The 20904-nt window shown below is 43.9% G+C and overlaps 1 protein-coding gene across 3 annotated transcripts in view; it reads left to right on the forward strand.

Annotated features, from left to right (window-relative positions):
- The window catches only part of ldb2a (LIM domain binding 2a), a 77218-nt gene that overhangs the window by 18423 nt on the left and 37891 nt on the right, over window positions 1-20904 (forward strand). For all 3 annotated transcript variants that reach the window (XM_035426851.1, XM_035426853.1, XM_035426854.1), the window contains exon 2: window positions 1804-1906. In XM_035426851.1, the coding sequence (XP_035282742.1) occupies window positions 1804-1906 (103 nt within the window). The remainder of the gene's footprint in view (window positions 1-1803; window positions 1907-20904) is intronic.

Raw genomic sequence — 20904 nt, forward strand, 5'->3', positions numbered from 1 at the left:
CCAGGCGAGACGCGGGGGTCTCCGCCGGGCCCGTCTTCATTACACACGACAGCGCGCGTCTCTGGCTCCGCTAACTGCTCCCCCCTACCCCCCCCCCCCTCCCTGCGCAACACACAGCAAACAATACGGACAAACTCACAGCCTGTCACAAGACGCCCCGCGACATTGGCGTCGTTTGTCAGGACGTCGGCTTCGGCCCCCCGAGAGCGCGACGTGACGTGACGTGACGTGACGTGTCAGAGCCGGGCTGGAGCGCGGGCGTGTCGCGTCTCCGTGGTAACACGCGGCGGTGTGTGGCGCACGGTCGGGAGGACCGCTGCTCGACGGCCAGAATGAGAACGTTACAGGGCGGGCGGTGTTCTTCCCCGCTGTGAAACATTCGCTTACAAGGACCGCACACGATGAGGCTGTTCTTCACAACGCTGGTGCTGCGTAGCGCCAGAGCAGTCGCTGTCACCTGGGTGTGTATAAGGGGGGAGGGGGGGCGCACAAAATGCCCCCCCCCCCTCAATGCCCCGAGATCTTCACTCTTCTCTTTAAATGTACAACGTTTCATTTTTTGGAAGTGTGGGGGGACTTGCTGCGCTTATGCAAACTAAAATAAAAATTAATCTCTGTCGTGAATAAATGTTTGAAAAGGGGGTCAGACACTTTTTGTCATTCAGAATAAATTCCCTTTTGGTCTGACAGTTGGGAACTGGAGTGGTGTTTTGTCCTGATCTAAGTAATGAATGTATACAAGCGTTACCTGATCTTCAGTTCTTGCATGTTATCTCAAACTCCATAATCCTGTGCAGTTCACAAAAATGAAAATATTGTGTAAAAAAAACAGATGCTAACATTTAAGGGCAGAGTACTGTAGTGCTCAGAGCAGATGTTCCAGATATTTCTATATTCCTGTAGCAGTTGTAAAGTAAACTAGATAAGCCTTAAGGGAGTAGAACTGATGCTGAACTGAGCGCATATGTTTTGACACATACATCCTAACCACTGCTTCTTAACGTGGTTCTAAATGTTAGAAGTTTTTAACGTTGGCATAACAATCTTGCATTTCCCATTTCTGCAAAAGCTGTCACAAAGCCTACTCTTTATTGAAAAACCTGATATTGAATCTCACTCAAATGTCAAAGTGTAGTAAGTGGTGTCAGATGCTGTCTGAAAGGAAATTCTTGATTTATTGTCTTATATTTGTCTAAGTCACTGGAAAGAGTTAATTAGATACGTCTTGAATGTTCCCTCTCAGGCAATGGACGAGTGTGTAATATTAAGGAAGCGTCTTGTGGGAGGCTGTGAGTTGAATACCAGGATGTGCCAGTCTGTCTCACATGGTACCATACGTTTCTCAGCAGGGAACTTTATTCAACAATCGTGGCAAGCGTTTGTGCTACTACTCTACGTATCTTTCTGACGCAGTGCAATGTCTAAACATTTCCCTCACTACTTTTTAGAATAGATGGTACAGGACAACATTTCAACATTACAGGGCCTCTGAAAATAGCAGTTTGCAGCAAGTTGTGTCTCTGTGATTTCCCAACAGTTTTTACCTGAAAAGGCCATACTTTTTATTTCTATCGAAGTAATGTACATTTTGTTTGATTTGAATTCGGTCTGAACATTTATTGTGTTCTGAAATTAATGAGTTGTTTACAAAACTAAGAAAAATGCTCATTCTCAAACTTATTATTGAAATAGAAGAACAGTCCTGTTGCGAGATTGAATGTGGCCTGAAGTTATTGGAATTTTATTTTGGTACTGTCCTTCTAGAAATACTCAGCCTATCCTAATTGTTGGTTCTTGTTTCAGGAGAGTGACAACCTTTGGTGGGATGCCTTTTCTACTGAATTTTTCGAAGATGATGCCACACTAACTCTTTCATTTTGCTTGGAAGATGGACCAAAGAGATACAGTAAGAGTCTATGTATATCTACCTGATTTGGCCTCTACATGTAAACAACTAAAATTGCCACTTCTGTCTAGATTTGTGTAGTTACGTTTCATGGGTATGTGCCTGTCTATCAGTGTACAGTGTTTTTTTTAGGAATTAATGATGTCTTGTTTTCAAAATTCAGCTAAAATGAGCAAGAACAAAGATTTTTATTTGGTGACTCAAACAATGCAGCTCACTTATTCTTTCAGTGTGTTCATTAGTGTAGTCAAAAATAATTTGTGCTGCTTCCCAATCTAATATCTAGTATGACGCACATCTCAGTGGAAAGCAATAATGTATGATTGTCTTTGATTATCTTTTCCCCAGCATCTTCCTTAAAAAAAAGAATCAAACGCACTATAGTTTTATTTTTGGAGAGAGATTTACATTCATTGAGATCTACCTTTTGGATTCAGTATTAAAACACTAGTTTGAATCTCAACTATTTTAATTTCTTGTGTTCCCATGCGAGAAATATTAACTGCATAAGCAAGCAGTAATTAGGTATTTAAATATATGTGCAGATTTAACCTACATACATGTACAGGCGGTAGTGGAAAGAGGGAGTAAAATGGCACTCGACTTCAGTTAAATGGCCAGAAGGAGCGGTTGCTTTTGTCTGTGCTTGTCTTTTTGCCTTTTTTTTGTAGTTCTTGTTTGTCTTGTTTGTCTTGTTGATTTCCTGAACTACCACAGAGGCAGCCATTTGGCTGCGCATCTCTTAACGAGAGAGCAGCACTACCAATAAGCCATGATACTGTATCGGCCTGTGTTTTGTTTAGTTTTTTTGCACGCTGTAGATTTTGCCTGGGTGATTCTGTCTCAGAATGGAGAGGGCTAAAGGAATAAGGCTTTCACAGAGCATACGCAAGGCCTCATGCGCAGATCGGGGCTGCGCTGGGGTTGTTTCGAAACTTTTTTGTGTAGTTTGACAAAAAAAAAAAAAGCCTTTCACTGTAGCCTCGGCAAAGTTCCTGGATGAGGCGAGCAGAACAAGGCTGAATTCATCATAGTCAAGCAACTGTCAGAGGGTGGAAAAAAATCTGTTTTCAAAATATACTCCCTCAGAATTTTGGCTCTATTTTCCTCCACTTTCATCATTTTTTTTGTGAGACGGTTCCTGCGAGAAGTATTGCATGGGATTCTGAAGTTTAAGCCTCAATGAATGGAGTCTTGCCTTTTATTCAACCAAGGAACCGTAGACCCTTTTACTGAAATCCAAAGGTCACCAGAATGAAAGCACCAGACTGTGCACAGAACGCTTTTAGGCTGACTCATTTCAAGGAGGTGCCTCTGGAATGTTTTTTTTTGTAGGACATGTGTCATCAAATTGTTTATTTCTTCGCTGCTGGAGCCAGATTTGCAGAGGCAGTTGCATAGGCGTGAATGACAAACCTTAGCAGAGACATTTTCCTATGGATGACAGTCAAAATCGAAGCAGCAGGCAAACATAGTCGACGGATATTTTACAGCATCGGTATTGTGTTGGACTGGGTCGATAACATCTGCCATTCAGTCATTCTGTCTGTCTGGCCACATACTTAACCGGTGCCTTGTCATAAAGTGCAGAGAAAATACAGGTTATATAAGTAGGTTAGGATATGAATTTAAAAGTCCTGATATGACCAAACCTTCATCTCTAATTGGCGCTCAGGTCATGTGCTGTATATCATCTATCGGTTTTTTTTTTTACCCCGGCGCACCTTTGTCTTGTGATTGAAACATCGCCAGCTGAACTCAGCGAGGCCCCCTCTGCCCTTCTCAAGTCATGCGGAACATAAATCCCGTTGGCTAAAGGCAGGGGAGCGGCCTTGATATTCAAATCGCCTCCATCATCTTGATACAAACTGTGGTTGAAGCGTGAAACCGTTTGACACTGAATACAGAATGAGCTATTTACATCCCTCCGCCACCTCGGTTGTACCGCTAATATATTTCAATTTGCCGCGTTGTAAATGTCTGCCTTCCCTGAAGTGGTGCATCAGTGGAGTGAACGTGTGTTGCCGAGGGAAGTTTTATCATCTCTTGGTGCACATACAGATAGGTGGGCTCTCGAAATGTGGATTTTTTTCTCTGAGTGGTATTGGAAAGTGTGGTGGAAAGGTAAAAAGACTGAGATCTACCGGAGAGGAGTCGTGACTCATAGTTTGAACCATGGGAAGATGCAGAGATGTCAGATGTGCCAGATTTTTCCAAAATACCCATTCCTCTGGGAAAAAACATTCTGCAAAGCAGTGAGTCAGACTTAAATCATGAGCTTGCAAGGCCCACAACAGAAAAGGCTCCATAAAACAGCCTGTTTTCTCTGCACAGTTTAAATCTCAACACTTAATCGAAATGAAGACTTGCATTTGCATATTTAGTTCATTCACTTCAGTCGTTTGAAGAGGCTTGTGTCTTTCTTGAACATATTTCACAACTGGAAAACATGGACTCCACTTCCCAGCAACCCCTGTTTGAAATTCCTCAGAGTGATCATCCTGAATCCAGCTCAGCAGTGATGATTTGAGTGGGCGTTTAGCTGTAAGCGCTCAAGCAGCTAGAAATTAAAGCCGTTGTCCGAGTTACCCAGTCCTTCTAGACTTTGTATGTTAAATATTAATAGTAACTGCACATAATTTGTGAGTGGAAAATGGTTCCTTGCTGGAGAAAGGCTCGATGTACACTAGTCCTCACTGACCATGTCCCAGAGTTCAGCACTCCAGTGGATTCTCACCGAGAAGAGTAGTATTTTAACACTGTACTTAAACTGAGAGCACTTGAGCCACTCGGAATAAAACGTCGATCTAATTTATGTGTGCTTTACAAGCAGTCTAGGGCCATATTATCTTGGACGGTTTCCACGGCGGCGTTAGGCTCGCGGTGAAATCGGGAGCGAAAGCGGTTTACATCATTAGATAAGGCCCGGTACTTTGTTACACCTGAACGGTCTGGCAGGCGTCTGCGGCTCGTCCGTTACGGCGTGGGGGGGGGGGGGGGGGCGGGCGATGTCACGCGTTTAATGGGAGGCTAAACTCGCGTTGTTTCCCAAGCCTTTTTCGTTCCGGGGTCCGTGAAGGGGCCCGTGAAATATTAGCGTTTGTTATTCGCCGTCTCCGAACGACGACCGGAGGCCTGGTTCCCCTCGACGACGGCGATGGCGACGGCGGCGGCGGCGGTATCTGCTGATCTGTGGTGATTAGGGTCAGCCCGCTTGTCGGATCTCGGATTCCGCGGTTATGTCATCGCTCCGGAAAGGCGTGCGCGGACGAAGTCGGGGCAAATTAATGTCCTCCGATATCAGCCTGGCTGGCGAGCGCTGTCTGTCACTGGGGGCCGTCCGTCAGGCGACAGGTGTTCTTCCTGCGTTGTACCAGTCTTCACAGTGCTTTTGGTCTTGTACTCTCTTTTTTAAAATTTTCACTATGATGCAATGCATATCTTTCGCATCTGCATCATGGGATTTTATGTTTGTTTATAAATTCTCATGATGTCCTGAAATGGAAAACAAGTGACAAGAATAGTAAAACTCCAAAAAGTTAAACAACAATCAATACAAGTGAAGTGTAATGAATCAGTACGATAAAGATTTATTTGTTTTTAATTGCGGTTAATATCATAATATTTCAGAGCAAATCTTTTCAGTTAGAGATTCAATTTTCTGTTATTATTAAAACAATCTTTCATACCCAAGACATTATCATTATGAAAATAATGTGAATAATATTATATAAAGGTTGCAATATGGAAGTAAAGCTATATATAGATCAGCAGGTAGGATTAAGCATGCTAGCTCAAAATGTAAAGAATATTCATTGCCTCTGCACATTAGCTTACAAATAGCAGTGGAAATATGTCAAGAAACAGTCATTTCATTAGTAAGTATTTTTGTCTATTTAGAAACAGAAATCAGAACCATATGGTTATTTTTCATGTTTATTTAATGGTTGGCAGCATATGTACTGTACACTCATTAATCCTAAGTGTTGATGTCAATGTAAGCTAAAACTCATGTTTTTCTGTTATCATTGCAAAGCAGTAATCAGCAAGTGAACCAAAACAAAATAAATCCTACAGGTAATACAAGTAATGTTAATAACTTTTAATTGCATACAATATGTTTATTGTATGCAATTATATGTTTAAACTGAAGGTATGGTTTGAGTATTTATTCTGTTTTTTTTTATTTATTTCAACATTATATATTTCATTCTAACATCCACGCTGTTTGAATATGAGCTGAGGTTATAATTACGCTTTGAGTTGGAGCAGCATTGCAATTCACATGCATCAGGTTAGCCTCCCTCACTTGGAATTGAGTGGCAGGTAAAGCAATAGTATAGGTTATGATTAAAAACCCATTGATTCTGTTTGTTGGTCATATTAAGACAACTTAATAGGACCTTACATTTGTTTTGCTGATAATAATAATACATCTTGTTTATGATCTTGTGTTTTCAGGGTCTGAGTGCATTAGTATTTAGCCAATGCTGATGTGAATGTTACATAAATATATTTCATGTGATTATCAAACCAGAATGATTTGTAGAAACCTTTGCAGGAATTTGCTGAACTCAAATGAATGGAGGCTGCATGCTTTGATCACATTGATGTTTTGTGAATTTGTGATCTAAGCATGTGGCTGTAACTTATTTTGCTTCATATTCTGTTTCTTTACCTTTCATGAAATGTAAGTATGTTTCATTTTCTTTTGTTACCAGGAGGTAGTATTCGTAGGTCATTTAATTAATATTTAGTTTGACTTCTATATAAGGTGACCAAGTTCATTTCTATGTTTGATTTGTTGAATAAGTAGTAAACATCACTTCTTGCATTTTCAGTTGTGCTAGGTAGTGCTATTCTGTACACACTTATAATTAGCAAAGATTAAAGACCAATGCCATGGTAACAATGGTGTTCCCTGTTCATTTACATAACAGATATGGTATACATGTTCACAGGCCTGTACAAGAAAAGCAAAAAAGTAAAAATGATAATTTCAGCCTGCTTTCACTGTAAGTGCAGCGTACAAGGCATCAGTGAGCCAAGCATTCAGTTTGACAAACCCCAGCACTGCATTTCAGTAATGGGATCATTCCAACCTCATATTACTTAATTTCAATAACACAACTGCTTTGATTTTAAGATTTTTGTCCAGATGTCTTGATATTTCTGCGTAGGGCTCATGTTAGCCTCACGCTGTGTAGATCTTTTTTTTTATTATCTACATGCCTGTGAAAGCCTGGTTTCGGGGAAGCTCATGTCATAGCGAAGGGTTCCTTGTAATAGAGGAAATAAATATCTCCTCCTGTCTGTCAGCTGTGTAGGATCTTCCTGAGTGATCTGCATCGTTTGTGCAGTAAGTGCACTGCTCAACTGCCGGATTAGAGAGTGCAAAGGAACAGTTTAAAGTGGGGGGATATTTTTATACAGACCTATCAGCGAATTCAGGCATGCCCGGCAATGGCAAACTAGTGTTTCCGAGTACTTGTCCTGCACAAAAAAGAAAAAAAAAGAAAAACAGCTTCAGTAGTCTGCATGTTTGTTTGTTTTTTTTTTATCCTGCCATTTTGTCCTCTGGGATGGTACTTAGTGGCGGCAGTACCTGTTGTCCCTTAGTGCTCGAACCTGTGGCCAGGCAGTGAAATGTCTCTAATCCCAACACAAGGGGATTTAATCTCTCGCGTTCTCATAACCGCAGATGAAATTAGGCGGGCAGAACGGGTTGTCCCGCTTGCTCTCTGTTAATCTGCCGCTCTTTGCTAATTTGCTTTTCAGACAAGGCTGAAACCCTCTTGATTAACGCGGTGCGCCGCGCGCTGCCGGAACAGGTGCCGGGCGCGGCTCTTCCGCGACGACGTGGCTTCGCAGCTGCGCGCGTAATTGTGAAACACGCTGAGATTAGTCAAGGGTTTCATTTTCTCCCCACTCTGCCTCCAGTGCTCCTGTTATTATTGTTTGTCGGGAATACGCGTTAAGTGGATTATCTTATTTACTCCCAATTCAGGTGCCGCCGTACGCGTTCAGAAAAGGAATAAAGTCATTCATTGCGCTGAACTGTAATTGGATAACAAATGATATACACACGGAGAGAAAAAAAAAACACCGTTTTCGCGATGTTTAGCGTGGACCTACAGACCCGCGGGTCACACAGGCTCCTACGGCGCAGCCTAAACACCGAACAAAGTGGCACAGCGCCTGGCTATCGGGTGCGGTAGGCATCGGCGACGTACAGTAGGGCTCCTTCCTCGACGCGCCTCTCGCCATGGTAACAAGACCGCTGACTAAGTCAAGTGGGGATTTGCCTGGGCGCGAGCCGTCGGCTAGCGAGCGGGCGGAGGGGATTGACGAACCACTCCCGTCTCTGGCCGGCCGTTCCCGTCTCCCCTCCCACCGGCGGGGCAGCCCAGAACGACGCGGATGTCAGGCGCTCACACCGAGCGCGGACCCTCGGTCCCCTTGGAAACACTTCTGTATGCGCAGCTGACCGGCAGTCAGAGGGGGTGGCAAAAACGTTTCCTGTGTATTTTAATGACACGCCTTCCTTAGAAAAACACATCTCAATACCCATCTCTTGCAAAGCAGGTTGTGCTTGTGTTTTGATGCTGATACAGTACATGAAAAATAAATTCTTTCAGTGTGTGCATTAAAAATCGGAAAGCTCGTTAACTGACCTTAAGCTCTCCTTACTTAGAGGATTAAACTAACGGTGAAGGTGCCATTGAAATTATTCTTCGAAATCAATGGGCACTAAAATGAGCAGGTTTAATGGGGTGTGCACGTATACCATCATGAAGTAGTTTCAGCTCTAAACTGGAATGTAGTCTCTTCTTCCTCTGTACACCCATCCCCCACCTTCTGTTTCTATCCTCATCTGCTCTCTCTCTCCCTCTGCTTCTCTCTCTCTCTCTCTGCCTCTCTCTCTTACTCTTTCCCTCGTTTTCTCTCTCTCTCTGGCTATTTCTTTTTTCTTTTTCTCTCTCGTGGTGGAATATTTATTTCCTCCAGTTCTCTGTGGTATGAGAAGTGCTAGCTGTGTGTGTGTGTGTGTGTGTGTGTGTGTGCGTGTTTGTGAGGACTGCAGGGAGCAGTTAGTCCAAAGAAAATAATGGCATTATTGCCAGGACTGTTTTTTGTTGTTGTGTTGTATCTGCATCATTGTAGAATGACTTTATTTTTCAGGATTCCGCTTCCCCTGAAGATAAACGCACAGTTTTGGGGCTGTTCACAAATTCCTAACATTAGCACAAGGAGCTGTGTTAAGCCAGGATGTTTTAACAGTTGTTGTTTTTTTCAGCATGATGCAATCTTTCTGCAATCATTGCAGTTAAGGGTAGTTTGGAAAAGTTAATTGAAATGCATTTTCTTCCCTTTTTCCAATTAATGTGAACCAGATAATAGTCACGAAGCTAAGCTACGAAGGTAAATTTGAAATTAGGAGTTGACCACATTAACATGTGTTATGGTTTTAACTGTAGCAGTGTGGCATGTTCCATATTAAGTAGAATACTTCAGTTGAGCTTCAATATATTTAAGAGGACAGAGAATGTAATGCACCAGATCCATGGAAAAAAAAAAGAAAAGACAGTTATTATCAGGTTGTGCACTGTTGTGTGTCATATTTATGTTTACTGCAATTATTTTTCCTAGAGCCAGTATCAACACCGTTGTAGTTAAGGGGTGCTAAAAGTGCCATGCACTAATATTTTAACATTTTGAATAGTTAAATGTCCACCGGCAATATTTTTAAGTGCACCGGCTGTCGAAACTATGACTCATTGTGGCATTTTTAAAAATGCGTATCTATACCGAGCCGTAGATTTTGGCCTGAAATGCACAATTGATTTAAGGCCTTTCTTTTATGTCAGTGCGGAGACATTATCGCGGCCGTGGTAACGAGCTAGTAACAGCCCGTGATGTGTTACCTCAGGAACGCCCCTAAACCTTCTTTGGCAGGGTGTCAAAAGGGTGCGAAGCCGCCATTAATTAGGGGAGCAGAAGATTAAGCGGCGATCCGTCGAGCGGTCCCGTTGTGCGCGACGTGCGCCTCTCGTGAATCGTATCGCGCAATCGGATGTTCCGCGGTCGGGCAGTTATCTTTGAGGCGATCCGTCCCCCTCCTGACGGCCGATGATGCGGCCGAGGCGCGGCGAGATCGGGGCGGCCAGAGAGAGAGAGCCGGAGTCGCCGAGGTGTTTGATGGGGCCGGGTTTCTCCGCCGCTCCCCGATTTCCGGCGAAATGAAGCCGCCGTGGAGGAGGAGGAGGAGGAGGAGGAGGAGGAGGAGAGGCGCGCGCGAGCGAGCGAGCGAGGTGATTGACAGGCAGGCGTAGACGCAGCACAGCGTCGGGCCCCAGCCGGTGGAGAGCTATAGGTCTGCCTGACGCTGAGCTAACTGACGGCTGTCTGACAGCACCGACTAGGGGGGGAGAGACGGGATGAGCACCGTCTCCACTGCACTGCAGAGTGGGGGGGGGGGCAGAGAAGGGGGGGGGAGAGACAGAGGGAGAGAGAGAGAGAGAGAGAGAGAGAGAGAGAGAGAGAGAGAATAGGGGGGAAAAGGCATGGTGTTAAACTGAAAGTGTGAGAATAAGAAGGAAAAGAGACGGATAATAAGAAAAAGGGTGGGGTTTTAACCGTTCTGTGTCCGCGCTGCTCGGATCCGGGGTTGGGAGTTCAGTTCCAGGGAGGAGAATCGTGACAGGAAATGGAAAATCTTGCAGAATGCAGCAGTTTTGTTTTGGATGGCCGTGCCTCTTATCTTCCTGCTTTCTCACCACTTTTTGTATCCCGTGGAAAAACAAACTGTTTCCCTCACAATTCTGAAAACAATAGCTGTCAGAAATAGCCTCTCCTCGCACAGATTGGCTCTGGCTCTGTAATTGTAATTGCTCTTACCGAAGGGGCCTCTCTCCCTGACCTCCCTCCACAGCTGTGATGTGGCAAACTACGTGTGTGAGTGTGTGTGTGTGTGTGTGTGTGTGCGCATGCAGGGAGCGGTCAGTCCAGAGGAAATAATTACATGATTGCGGGGACTGCAGCAGAATATATTGTCAGGAAGAAAGTAACGTGTCACATGGTCGTCTCAGGTAAAAATGTAATACAGTTTTGAGTAAAAATTGAACTGGCTTGTGCAAATGAGGTGGTACATTGTTGTGTCATTTAAGACATTATATGATTCTAGATCATCCACTAGAGTGCCTGCTTAATTCCCCAGAAGGCACACTAGGTAATGGAGAAATAATACGTGGCCATAAGGATTGTACTGGTTTGCATCAGGTCTGGAGGCTCTTAGGAAGGAGCTTTCGCTGTTTGAGAACATGTCCAGTGAGGCTATGGAAAACATACCACACCAGCTTTTGCCAGATGTATAAAATCCATTGGAATAAATTGACATAGAACAAGAAACATCAGTGGTCTGAACCGTAACATTGTCTAGGTTAATGTGGTCAGAAATTGAACATCAAGGTCATGCGGGCCAGTTGGCAGTCAGATCTTGCGCAGAAGCACTTGAGGAAATATAATAACTCACCAGATATCACCAGAGAAGTCATCACAAGATTTGGGAACCTTTAAATGTCCACCTGAGGAGCAAATGGAAACACTGAAGAGAAATAACGTGAGGGAAGAAAATGCTCAACACCCAGCAGAACCTCAAACCCCTGTATTCTAAAGGAGCCATTTGAAAATGGTTTCTAAAAACCATTTGAAAGTCTGGGATCCGCTCAGAAAATATGACCATTAAAGGTGGAACTTCCCAAATGGTAGGCTTCCCCAAGGGACCAAAAAATAAGAGACCCCAAGTAGACAGGGACTGAGAGACCACCAAGAGTGAAAAGGCATGATCTTCACAAATGTAGGTCATACTATAAATTTCAGTAAATACATGATGCATACGATATACTTGCATGATAGTATCAAATGAGCTGTCCAGAAGCTGCAACTGTTTCCACTGATTGATTGGCCAGTGTGACCTTACAGAGAGAGAGGCTATACTTGAAGGCTTGTACCTCATGTATCTCTGACATTTACTCATTCACATTTCATTCACTAAACTAATAACTGAGTGTTCAGAAACCAGCCATTTCTGGCGACGTGGTCCCTCAGGCTTGAGTAGACCACTGTGACTGATGCGGCTGTTTGACATCTTAAGAAGACTGACCGGCTTGGCCGAGTCCAAAGCAGCCGATGTAAACAGGAGGAGCCGAGCAGTTTCCCCTCCAATAAAATGAATGCGAAGGAAGAAGTATCCCAGAGATCTCACCGAGATGATTGGTGCCCGAGATTTCACTGGGGTTATAAAACAGCTGCCTGTATTCTGTTCTGCAAACAGTTTAACCCTGTTTGCAATTGTGCGCATTTTTGGTGGCGCACCGTGGAGCGAAAATAAGTGGTAGCTTGCAGCATGCTCCCCAGGGAAGGGCACCTGCTTGTCTGAGCTCTCTCAAAATGACACAGGATGTCACAGCAGTGGGACAGGTCTGATGAAGGCTACACAGATTGTGATACATTAAATAAATATTTTGGTTATAAAATAAAAAAAGTGATCGAATAAAAACACGGTGTAACATGAAAAAGCAGGATTTATTTTGAGCAGGAAATGCGCTCGATGCTATTTAAATGTCTGGAAATGGACTTGTTAACAATAATAGAAGCAGTCTTTTCTACCACTTTGCTTTTTGATTTTCACAGCATGAAGTACAGTAAAATGCTCTGTAGTTTAAGCAAGGAAGATAATATATTATCATTATGATCAAATGAAGGCAGAACTGAAACAGACACTTGAAAAAAGGCTCCCGAACCTCACTTAAGACATTAGATGTTTGTATTGTATTATTTCAACGCAGGCTCTCTTTGATTGAGCACCACTCATGTCTGTGTGACTCCTGGTGTGCCAAAATCAATGATAACGACGGAGCAATTTGCTCATTGTTGCTTCAAATAATCCCTAATCAAAGACAACGCTAATGCTGAGGCACTCACAGCGATGTGTTTTTGTGTATTCCTGGAGTGAATTTTCCTCTCCGGGGAGAATGTAAGGATTAGCGATGGAGAGCGGTTTTTAAACAGCTGGATCCCGTGTTAGCACCGCCTTAACACAGTCAGGGAAAGAAAAGGCGCTCTCAACGTGCTTTTTTAAAAAAAATTTTTGCAACTGATCAAGACGAAGAATTACAGAGTGGTTTGGGCTCGGTCAGAGACTTCAGTTAAATATGTGATTAACATATTGTTTCAGATGAAGTGTAGGTTACGGGGAGGTTAAAGGAAACAATGTGTGTGTTTCCAGGGGTTTGGTTTCAGGAGCGAACCCAAGGCTGTGACTCAAAGAAACTGTTGTTTCACAGTTTTTCTTTATCGTTAATGAGCAACATTTTTTGGCTGGTGTTTTGCGACACTTTTACATTTCTATGACTTGACTCGTGACCATTTCTGTAACGTTTTTGAAATATTAAGTAAGAAAAAAAAGACTTTGCTTGAAAACAGTATTTTTATTTTTGTGTTTATTTTTTTATGAACAAGGTCCTTTGTGGTTTGAAGGAATCGAAGCCTCAGAGGCCGTGTGCACTCCTTTAATCTCCGAGGCGTAAGATTATTGGGTTCCTTGTTCGTTCGTCTCCACCGAGCGGAATATTCTATGAGCTCGGTGCGGACTGAGCGCACGCTGGTGTCGGCCTTGGTAGCCCGTGGGGGCCCGCTGCGTGCGGAGGATGAGAGGTGGACTGGCCCCTTCTGAATTATTGACCAGGGTACTGGAGCTTAGGGAGGTCCCCACGGCCGCGCTCACGTTACGCCCGAGCTGGAGCGGGGGTGCTTCGGGGGCGAGCGATTCGCTCCCCCCCCCCGGGTACCGCTGCGATGAGTACGGAACGAGCGGAAGCCCGCTTTAGGACGTGAAGTGAGCTCCACCACTGGAAAACCGCTGGAAGAAGTTTCTGGAAGATTATCTCGAACTAGGTCACGTCGCATATTTTAGGCTTCCAATCCACCACGTGTACCAGGTCCAAATCAGAATGTGTTGCGAGTCCATAGTCTTGCTTCCATTTCTTCCTGTATTATTTCCTTCCCTGCTTTTTTGGTCATAGGTAGTCCACAGATGTCCATAAAATGCTCTCTCTCTCTTGCCCTAGGCCTCAGGCCGTGTCCAATACGGACAAGGAATGAATTGCTCAGACGCAGGCACATTTCTGCCCACAGTGCACGCCTATCGATCGCACATTCATCACACCGGTCTCGGGCTGTGAGCACACAGGGACTGCTTTTCATGCACGTCCATGGCCATACCCAGCCATTTCCCAATATGGTCACTAGACTCAATATTTGTCTGACTTTTTTTTTTTGCAGTATTTTCCACCAAATTCAGTGTTCATTACATACTGTCTGCCGTTGAATCATTTAGTGCTACGTTTATTTCGGAAGCTCTTATGGATATAATTTCTCGTTTATTCCATTACTCACTTAGTCCTCTGACAAATGGCTTGCAAATGTGGGCTTGCCATCATACTGTATGTATATATTTTTTAAGTGATGTAAATCTTTTTAAGTCTGTAATATTTTTTGTACGTATTTTCCGCTGAGCGAGTGAAAACTGCAGAAAAAAATTAAGATTCTTTAATGGTAATATAATATTGTCTCTACTTTTATGATAACAAAAGAAGTGCTGTTTACACTCTGCGTGTAAGAACAACCGATTCAGTCATCTCACAAACACACATATATTGTAATCAAAATTACACTGTGAAGCACGGTGGAATCTCAATCGCAAGATAAAATAAGTACACAATAAGTAAAACAGCAATAGCGGACGGCACACAGCGAGTCCTACGATTCCACTGTAGCCTGTAGTAGCTGCGAGGCCTCTCTGATACAGACGTATATACATACCAAGGCAAATGCAATACCCTGGAGATCCCTGGTAATGAGCAAGAGCAGCAGAACAATAGTTTTCTGGTTTTACCGCAGTATGAAATCACCCTTCTGATAGAAGAGGAAGCTGAGGAGTGGCAACGCTCAGTGGATCTCAGCATGAGCACGTGGAATACAAACTAAATCCAGTGTATGAAGGCATCACGAGCATCACAAATCTATCTCGCAATCGTAAAGACAACTAATGTCTGTGCGGGTTGTGACTCATCTCTCCAAAAAAGGTTTGTTTTGGTGGGGAGAATAGCCAACGCTTCCGGTTTCGCGGTAATCGTACAGGCCTGGCTCCTTACCGACTTCCATGCATGACTCAGTTCACTTTAATGAGCTTAAATGAAAATGCATGTTTGCAGTTGAAGATCCATAGTTTATATTTTCTAGTTTATCTGAAAATGTGTTATTAGGATTCTTTGAAGTGCATCATTCTTCATTACATTTTCTTGTAATCTCAGTATAGTTTATATGATTCAGATGATTCACTTCTGGAAGTTTCCATTTCATTTTGTTTTCTGGATAATCGCATGAACAATTCATAGAGGTTTTTGCAAAAAAAAAAAAAAAGAAAAAAAAGTGTTTGCTGTACAAGAAATTTAGTATGCAGCTGAAGCAGCATAAGCAGTGTGTTAAAAATTGTATACTAAACCTAAAAAAGAGAGAGGTGGAATAAAAATTTTATGACTGATACATATTTTATGTTCTGGGCAATAATGCTCACATTCTGGCGCAGTGTTTTTTGTTTAACCCCTTCCTCCCCGGTCTCCCCCGCAGTTTCCTTCAGACTCACAACAACTCGCCCATTACCCGCCAATGCAGCAGTTTCTGCTAGAAAATGTACTTTGCTCCTCTGCGGAATGGCTGCAATTTAATGCAATTAGTTCTGCCACAGTGAAAAAAAAAAAAAAAAAAACACTGTGAGAGAATATCAGCAGGGCTTATTGTCCACTCCTCGGAGTTTAGTGAAAACACATTCGAGGGGCCCCGGAGTTGCCCCGTGGTGTGAATGACCTGCAGGACTCCCCGGCCCTGTGGCCCTAACCCCCCCCCCCCCCCCCCCTTGTGATTGACGGGTACAGACCACGCACCTTTCAGTCCGGACGTACTGTGACAGTCAGGTCAATGCGCCATTGGTGCAGAGCCAAGCTATACCTGTGGAAACCTGTATATCTCTTGAACAGTCACACAACTCTAATTAATGGTCAAAGTCAACAGCCAAGCTTGTTCTGAATCGTATCGAAAACCACCTCTTCCCTTTCTTTTTACCCTGCCTAAAATTTTTTCTGAATATGTCATAATTCTAGTCAGCCAAGCAGTATGTGCTCTGGGATGAGTAAACTGTTTCACGTATTTTATTGGCTATTTTATGGTTTAGTTTAGTTTTATGTTGATGTAGAAACTGATTATATTTTCAGGTTGTATTCATATATAATATTCATTCATTCATATAGAATCGCATTTTGTTAGACATAATCATATTTAATTAAAATCAGTTTATTTTTCCTTCAAGCACTTCTCAACTGCAAATGTACGTTTACATTAAATCTCATCTATAATAAAATTGTTTATAATTAAACCAATCCTCTAAAATGTCAGATTCACATTTTACTTTCCAGTGACGTCCATCAGTACCTGTCCTGTACGCATTAGCTGGTAATTGAATTTAATCATTTTGAATTTGCTGGTTCATGTAAGTTAGGAATATTGAGTATGTTCCGTCAATGAATTAACTTCCCTGCAGAAGTCATTTACTTCAGAACACCCAGTGCGTAGCCTCATTTTTACTGTGCAGCCCTAATGCAACAGGACACTGGTGGCTACTGTATTTGTTACTGTAGTAGTTTGCACTCTATCTTGAACGGGAAAGTAGATGTTGTCTGTTACTTTGTGTGGAATGAAAAAGAGAATGCCTCAGAGAGAGAGAGAGAAAAAGCGAGAGACAGAGAGAGAAAGCGAGAGACAGAGAGAGAAAGCGAGACCAAGCGACACAGAGAGAAGAAAGCGAGAGGCACAGAGACAGAGTGAGAGAGGCAGCGAGAGGCGCAGAGAGAGAGTGAGAGAGAGCGAGAGGCGCAGAGAGAGAGAGTGAGAGAGGCAGCGAGAGGCGCAGAGAGCGAGTGAGAGAGAGAGAGACAGAGGAGAGAGCGAGCGAGTGAGAGAGAGAGAGAGCGAGTGAGAGAGGAGAAGTGTGGGTTGTTGCGCTGAGTGAATACGGTTCCCTGGAGGGATAATTACCGACAGGCAGGGTGGGTTTCGTATTGTCAAAACCCCGCTTTGTGTGCGCACCGCACTTGAAATGAAAATCTCATATTATACGGCGGGCACCGCACTGGCGCTAGTCAAAATAATAAAGAGGGGAGCGGCACGAAACGCTACGGCGACCCCCCCCATCCCCCCATCCCCCCATCCCCCCCAAACTAAGGCGGGATCACAGACTCCAGGGTCTGACGACGGGCTCCGGCACCAGCGGTGCTCGGTACGTTCAGAGACGCGGTACAAAGAATTCCAAACATCGGTTAAGGCGGACAAATATTTAGGATTACCGATCGGAGCTGATCGTGGAAACTATCGGAAGCACGTCACCTTCGCCGGGGGGTTATTCTGAGGTGGCCTACATTTTATGAATTGTCAGTCGGGACGGATTATCAGGTGGACAAGAAGGACTGTTGCTATCCCGGGGAAGCGCCTGGCTCAAACTGTACTGTAGGTACAGCAGCAGTGACTTTGAACCTCTGTTTCAGTCCTTGCTTTTATACATCAATGTCCATTGTAAAAAAACAAAAAAAAACAAAACATTTTTAAATCATGTACTGTCCTCCACTGTAGTTTATTAATTAAATGTGTTTGTGTACAATTATGTGCGCTGAACAGGCATGTTTGAATTTCTGGAATTCTCCCAACAATTTTGCTTCATGGCACTGAGGCTTTACCGCCTAGACTGCACACCGTAAACTGAATGTAATCTGTAATTAGAAACTGCTGCATGCAGACAAATTCTGGACAGTATCCAGTGCAGCACCGCAAAACTAACTTCCACGATGCCTAGCATCGAGGTTTAATACTAGGATGTAATTAGACAAACAGCCAAGGGATTGAATGGTTTATCCGAATTCCTCTTTCAGATCAACGTGTTGTATGCCTTCACTGTCACACACTGAAACCTACATTTACCGTGTCAGCATGCATAAATACAGCCTTCAGACGCCAGGACTTGTCTCGTTTTTTGTGCAACTTTCGCACAATCCCATTTTAGTTGGATCAAAATAAGCAATCAAAGGCAAACGACTGTAATGCATATGTAAATTCTGTGAGTCTGACAGCAAACACTGCTTTTACTGCTATGTGTAGCGCAGCCTAACAAATTCAAAAGCAACTACAATTTAGTTACTGTTTTTTTTTTTTCCAGTCAGAATTTGGTGTGTTTAAAATGAAGGGAATTGGAATGCAGGTCAGCTCGTGCAGTCTCCCTCACGCATTACATTACATTACATTTATTTGGCAGACGCTTTCATCCAAAGCGACGTACAAAAAGTGATTTTCATGGTCATAGACAACTGCTAAACACAGGTTCGGTAAGGTACAATACTTATTTTGTACAGCTATTTCTAGCCAAGAACACAGTTTAGTTCACACAGTGAATACACTATTCAGACCACGCGTCCGTCTAAGGGAACGTAAAGGAATGATTCCGCTCAAATCCGGACACGGAACAAGCAAGATGGCGCTAACTGATGGACACAGTCGCAGGGCTGGCTTTTCCCCAGCGCGCGCGAGAGAGACACGCAGCCGCGTACTGTAACAGCGAAGGCGTTTGTAAAACCGCGACGCGGACAGAATGGCATCCATCTGGTGATTTAGGGGGACCATTCAAACTGGAACTCTGTGAGCTATGCCGGCACAAAGATACGGGCGTGACATTTTAAGGCTTTCTTCCCATACAGACCTCCATGAAATGAGTTTTCGGTTACACCTCGGTTCCTGGTGGACAGAGCCCCATATCACAAAAGCAGTGGGGCCTGTAATTCTGTGTGATGCTGGTGCGGGGACCGGGGGGTGAGGGGGGTTGAGGGTGGGGGCGGGGGGGTTGAGGGTGGGGGCGGGGGGGTGGATGTGGCAAGATGGGAGAGAGATGCCAGCAGAAGTGGAAAGGTGGGGGTGCTGGTATAGATGAATAGAGACCTAGGTTGATGGGTTTAGGGTGGGAGGGGGCGGGGGGTAGTTGTGTTTGTCAGAACGTATCAGTCCATGGTTCCTATGCTTCTCCAAACCTGGTTAGCCCGGCAGATGGGATATCCTAAGATTACATGTGATGTTCAGAGCTCCATAGGCAGGACAGAGGCTCAGTTGCGAAGGCTTAAAGTTATGTCAGCGTACCTAGCTAATACTTGAGTGGACTGGTCTGGGCCCCTCACCACTCTGAACTGGATTGCTTTTGTGGCCCTGTGATAGGCCAGGATCCTACCCAGTGAGGGCACCTGCTGACCAATGAAACTGAGATCTCAGAGAAGGCTTCTGTCACTTATGATAAATCTAACAGCAAAGCTCTGGAGCCATAATGATGGAATTAGACTAAATTTGAGTGATGCAGGAGCAGTTGGTTGCCCATAAGCTTTCAGGCTTGCACCAGGACGAAATATCCAAAAGATCAGACCAATGACAATTTTGACAGCTGTGTTGGGTAAAGCCATATGTCCCAGAGAACTCCTGTGTAGACAGTTTACGATTATGATGTGTACTTTCCCTTATGCTACTCTGGCTTTGTTCCCAAAACCCAAACGGACCGAAGCTTCAGAATCTCAAACATTTTTTCCGCCTCTTCATTTCCATGCATCCTAGGCGGTATGTTGCAGTACTGCAATCTCTCTCTCTCTCTCTCTCTCTCTGTTTATGAAACAGTGTCAACAAGATATAGCCGTGCAGGCTTACGTAAAATCAGTATCTGTTAAAATGTTGAATCTGGTGCAGCAAGTGGCTTTCTGTGGAATCTATTAGCACACCATACACTCCTTGCCAGACCACTCTGCTCCGCATTTGCTGGTTCCCACTGTGGAAGAAACCTCAGTCTTCACTCTGTTTTGGAGGTTGGCTCAGCAGAATCGGTCCCCACCGGTCATGTCTGTTCTCAGGCCCCCAGTGGTGGAATGAGGACAGCCTGAAAACACGCCTGTTTAAATTGCACCTAATTCAGGAACATTTATCATGGCTTTACAGCCCCCACCAATGCCGCACATAAAACTATATCCTCAGAGCCATTTTCTGCTAAAATACATTCTACAGTCTCCGTTCTCAGTCTCCCTCTTGTACCTGCATTGCACTTAAATTTATGTTGTAGGTTTATATATTTACTACTTCAAAGTAAGTTTTGTATTAACAGCTATTCTCTGTTGTAACCCTAAAGAACAGACATCCGCTCTTCCTAAACCTTTTTGCAGGCACTTATGAAGGTCGCTCTGGACAAGAGCATCTGCTAAATGCCAAAGTGTATGCTAATGTTATGTTTTGGAGGTGTGTATTGCGGAAGAAGAAACATTACAGTACCGGGGCGGACATGACAGGCTTGCTTCTGTCTTTACTTGAGAGGGAAAAGCTCTTGAGCTTCTCATTTCAGCTGCAGACAGTTCTCTTGGCCTGTCTTCGGGTGAAAGCGAAGTGGATTGTCCAGTTGGAGGAGCCATATCTGTGGCAGACCCTGTTCCTGGACGATGTAATTAATTCTTGCTGGGCCGTGAGGCAGCAGAACCACTGGCAGGCCACCCGCTGTTTTTTTTTGCAGCCGTCGGCCAAGGTCACTCCCGTCCAGCATGGCCTTGCCTACCTAGACAGAGGGAGATTCTTGATCTCCAGTCCTTTGGAAACCTCAGAAAACACAAACACACGCACGAACACACGAACATACTGCCTTCTCATTTGAAAAGGCTGACATAGGCTAAAGAATTATCCTTATCCAATCAAATCTCAAGAACCTGTCAACAGTATTGTACAACATTGACTTTTTTTGACTGGTAAGAAGCGGTTGATAGTCGACTAAGTCTGGAATCACTCTGTGTTCTAAGTGGATCTCTCCTCCAACAGTTTTCCTCATA

The sequence above is a fragment of the Anguilla anguilla genome, chromosome 7 (assembly GCF_013347855.1).
Source record: "Anguilla anguilla isolate fAngAng1 chromosome 7, fAngAng1.pri, whole genome shotgun sequence".
Lineage (NCBI taxonomy): Eukaryota > Metazoa > Chordata > Actinopteri > Anguilliformes > Anguillidae > Anguilla > Anguilla anguilla.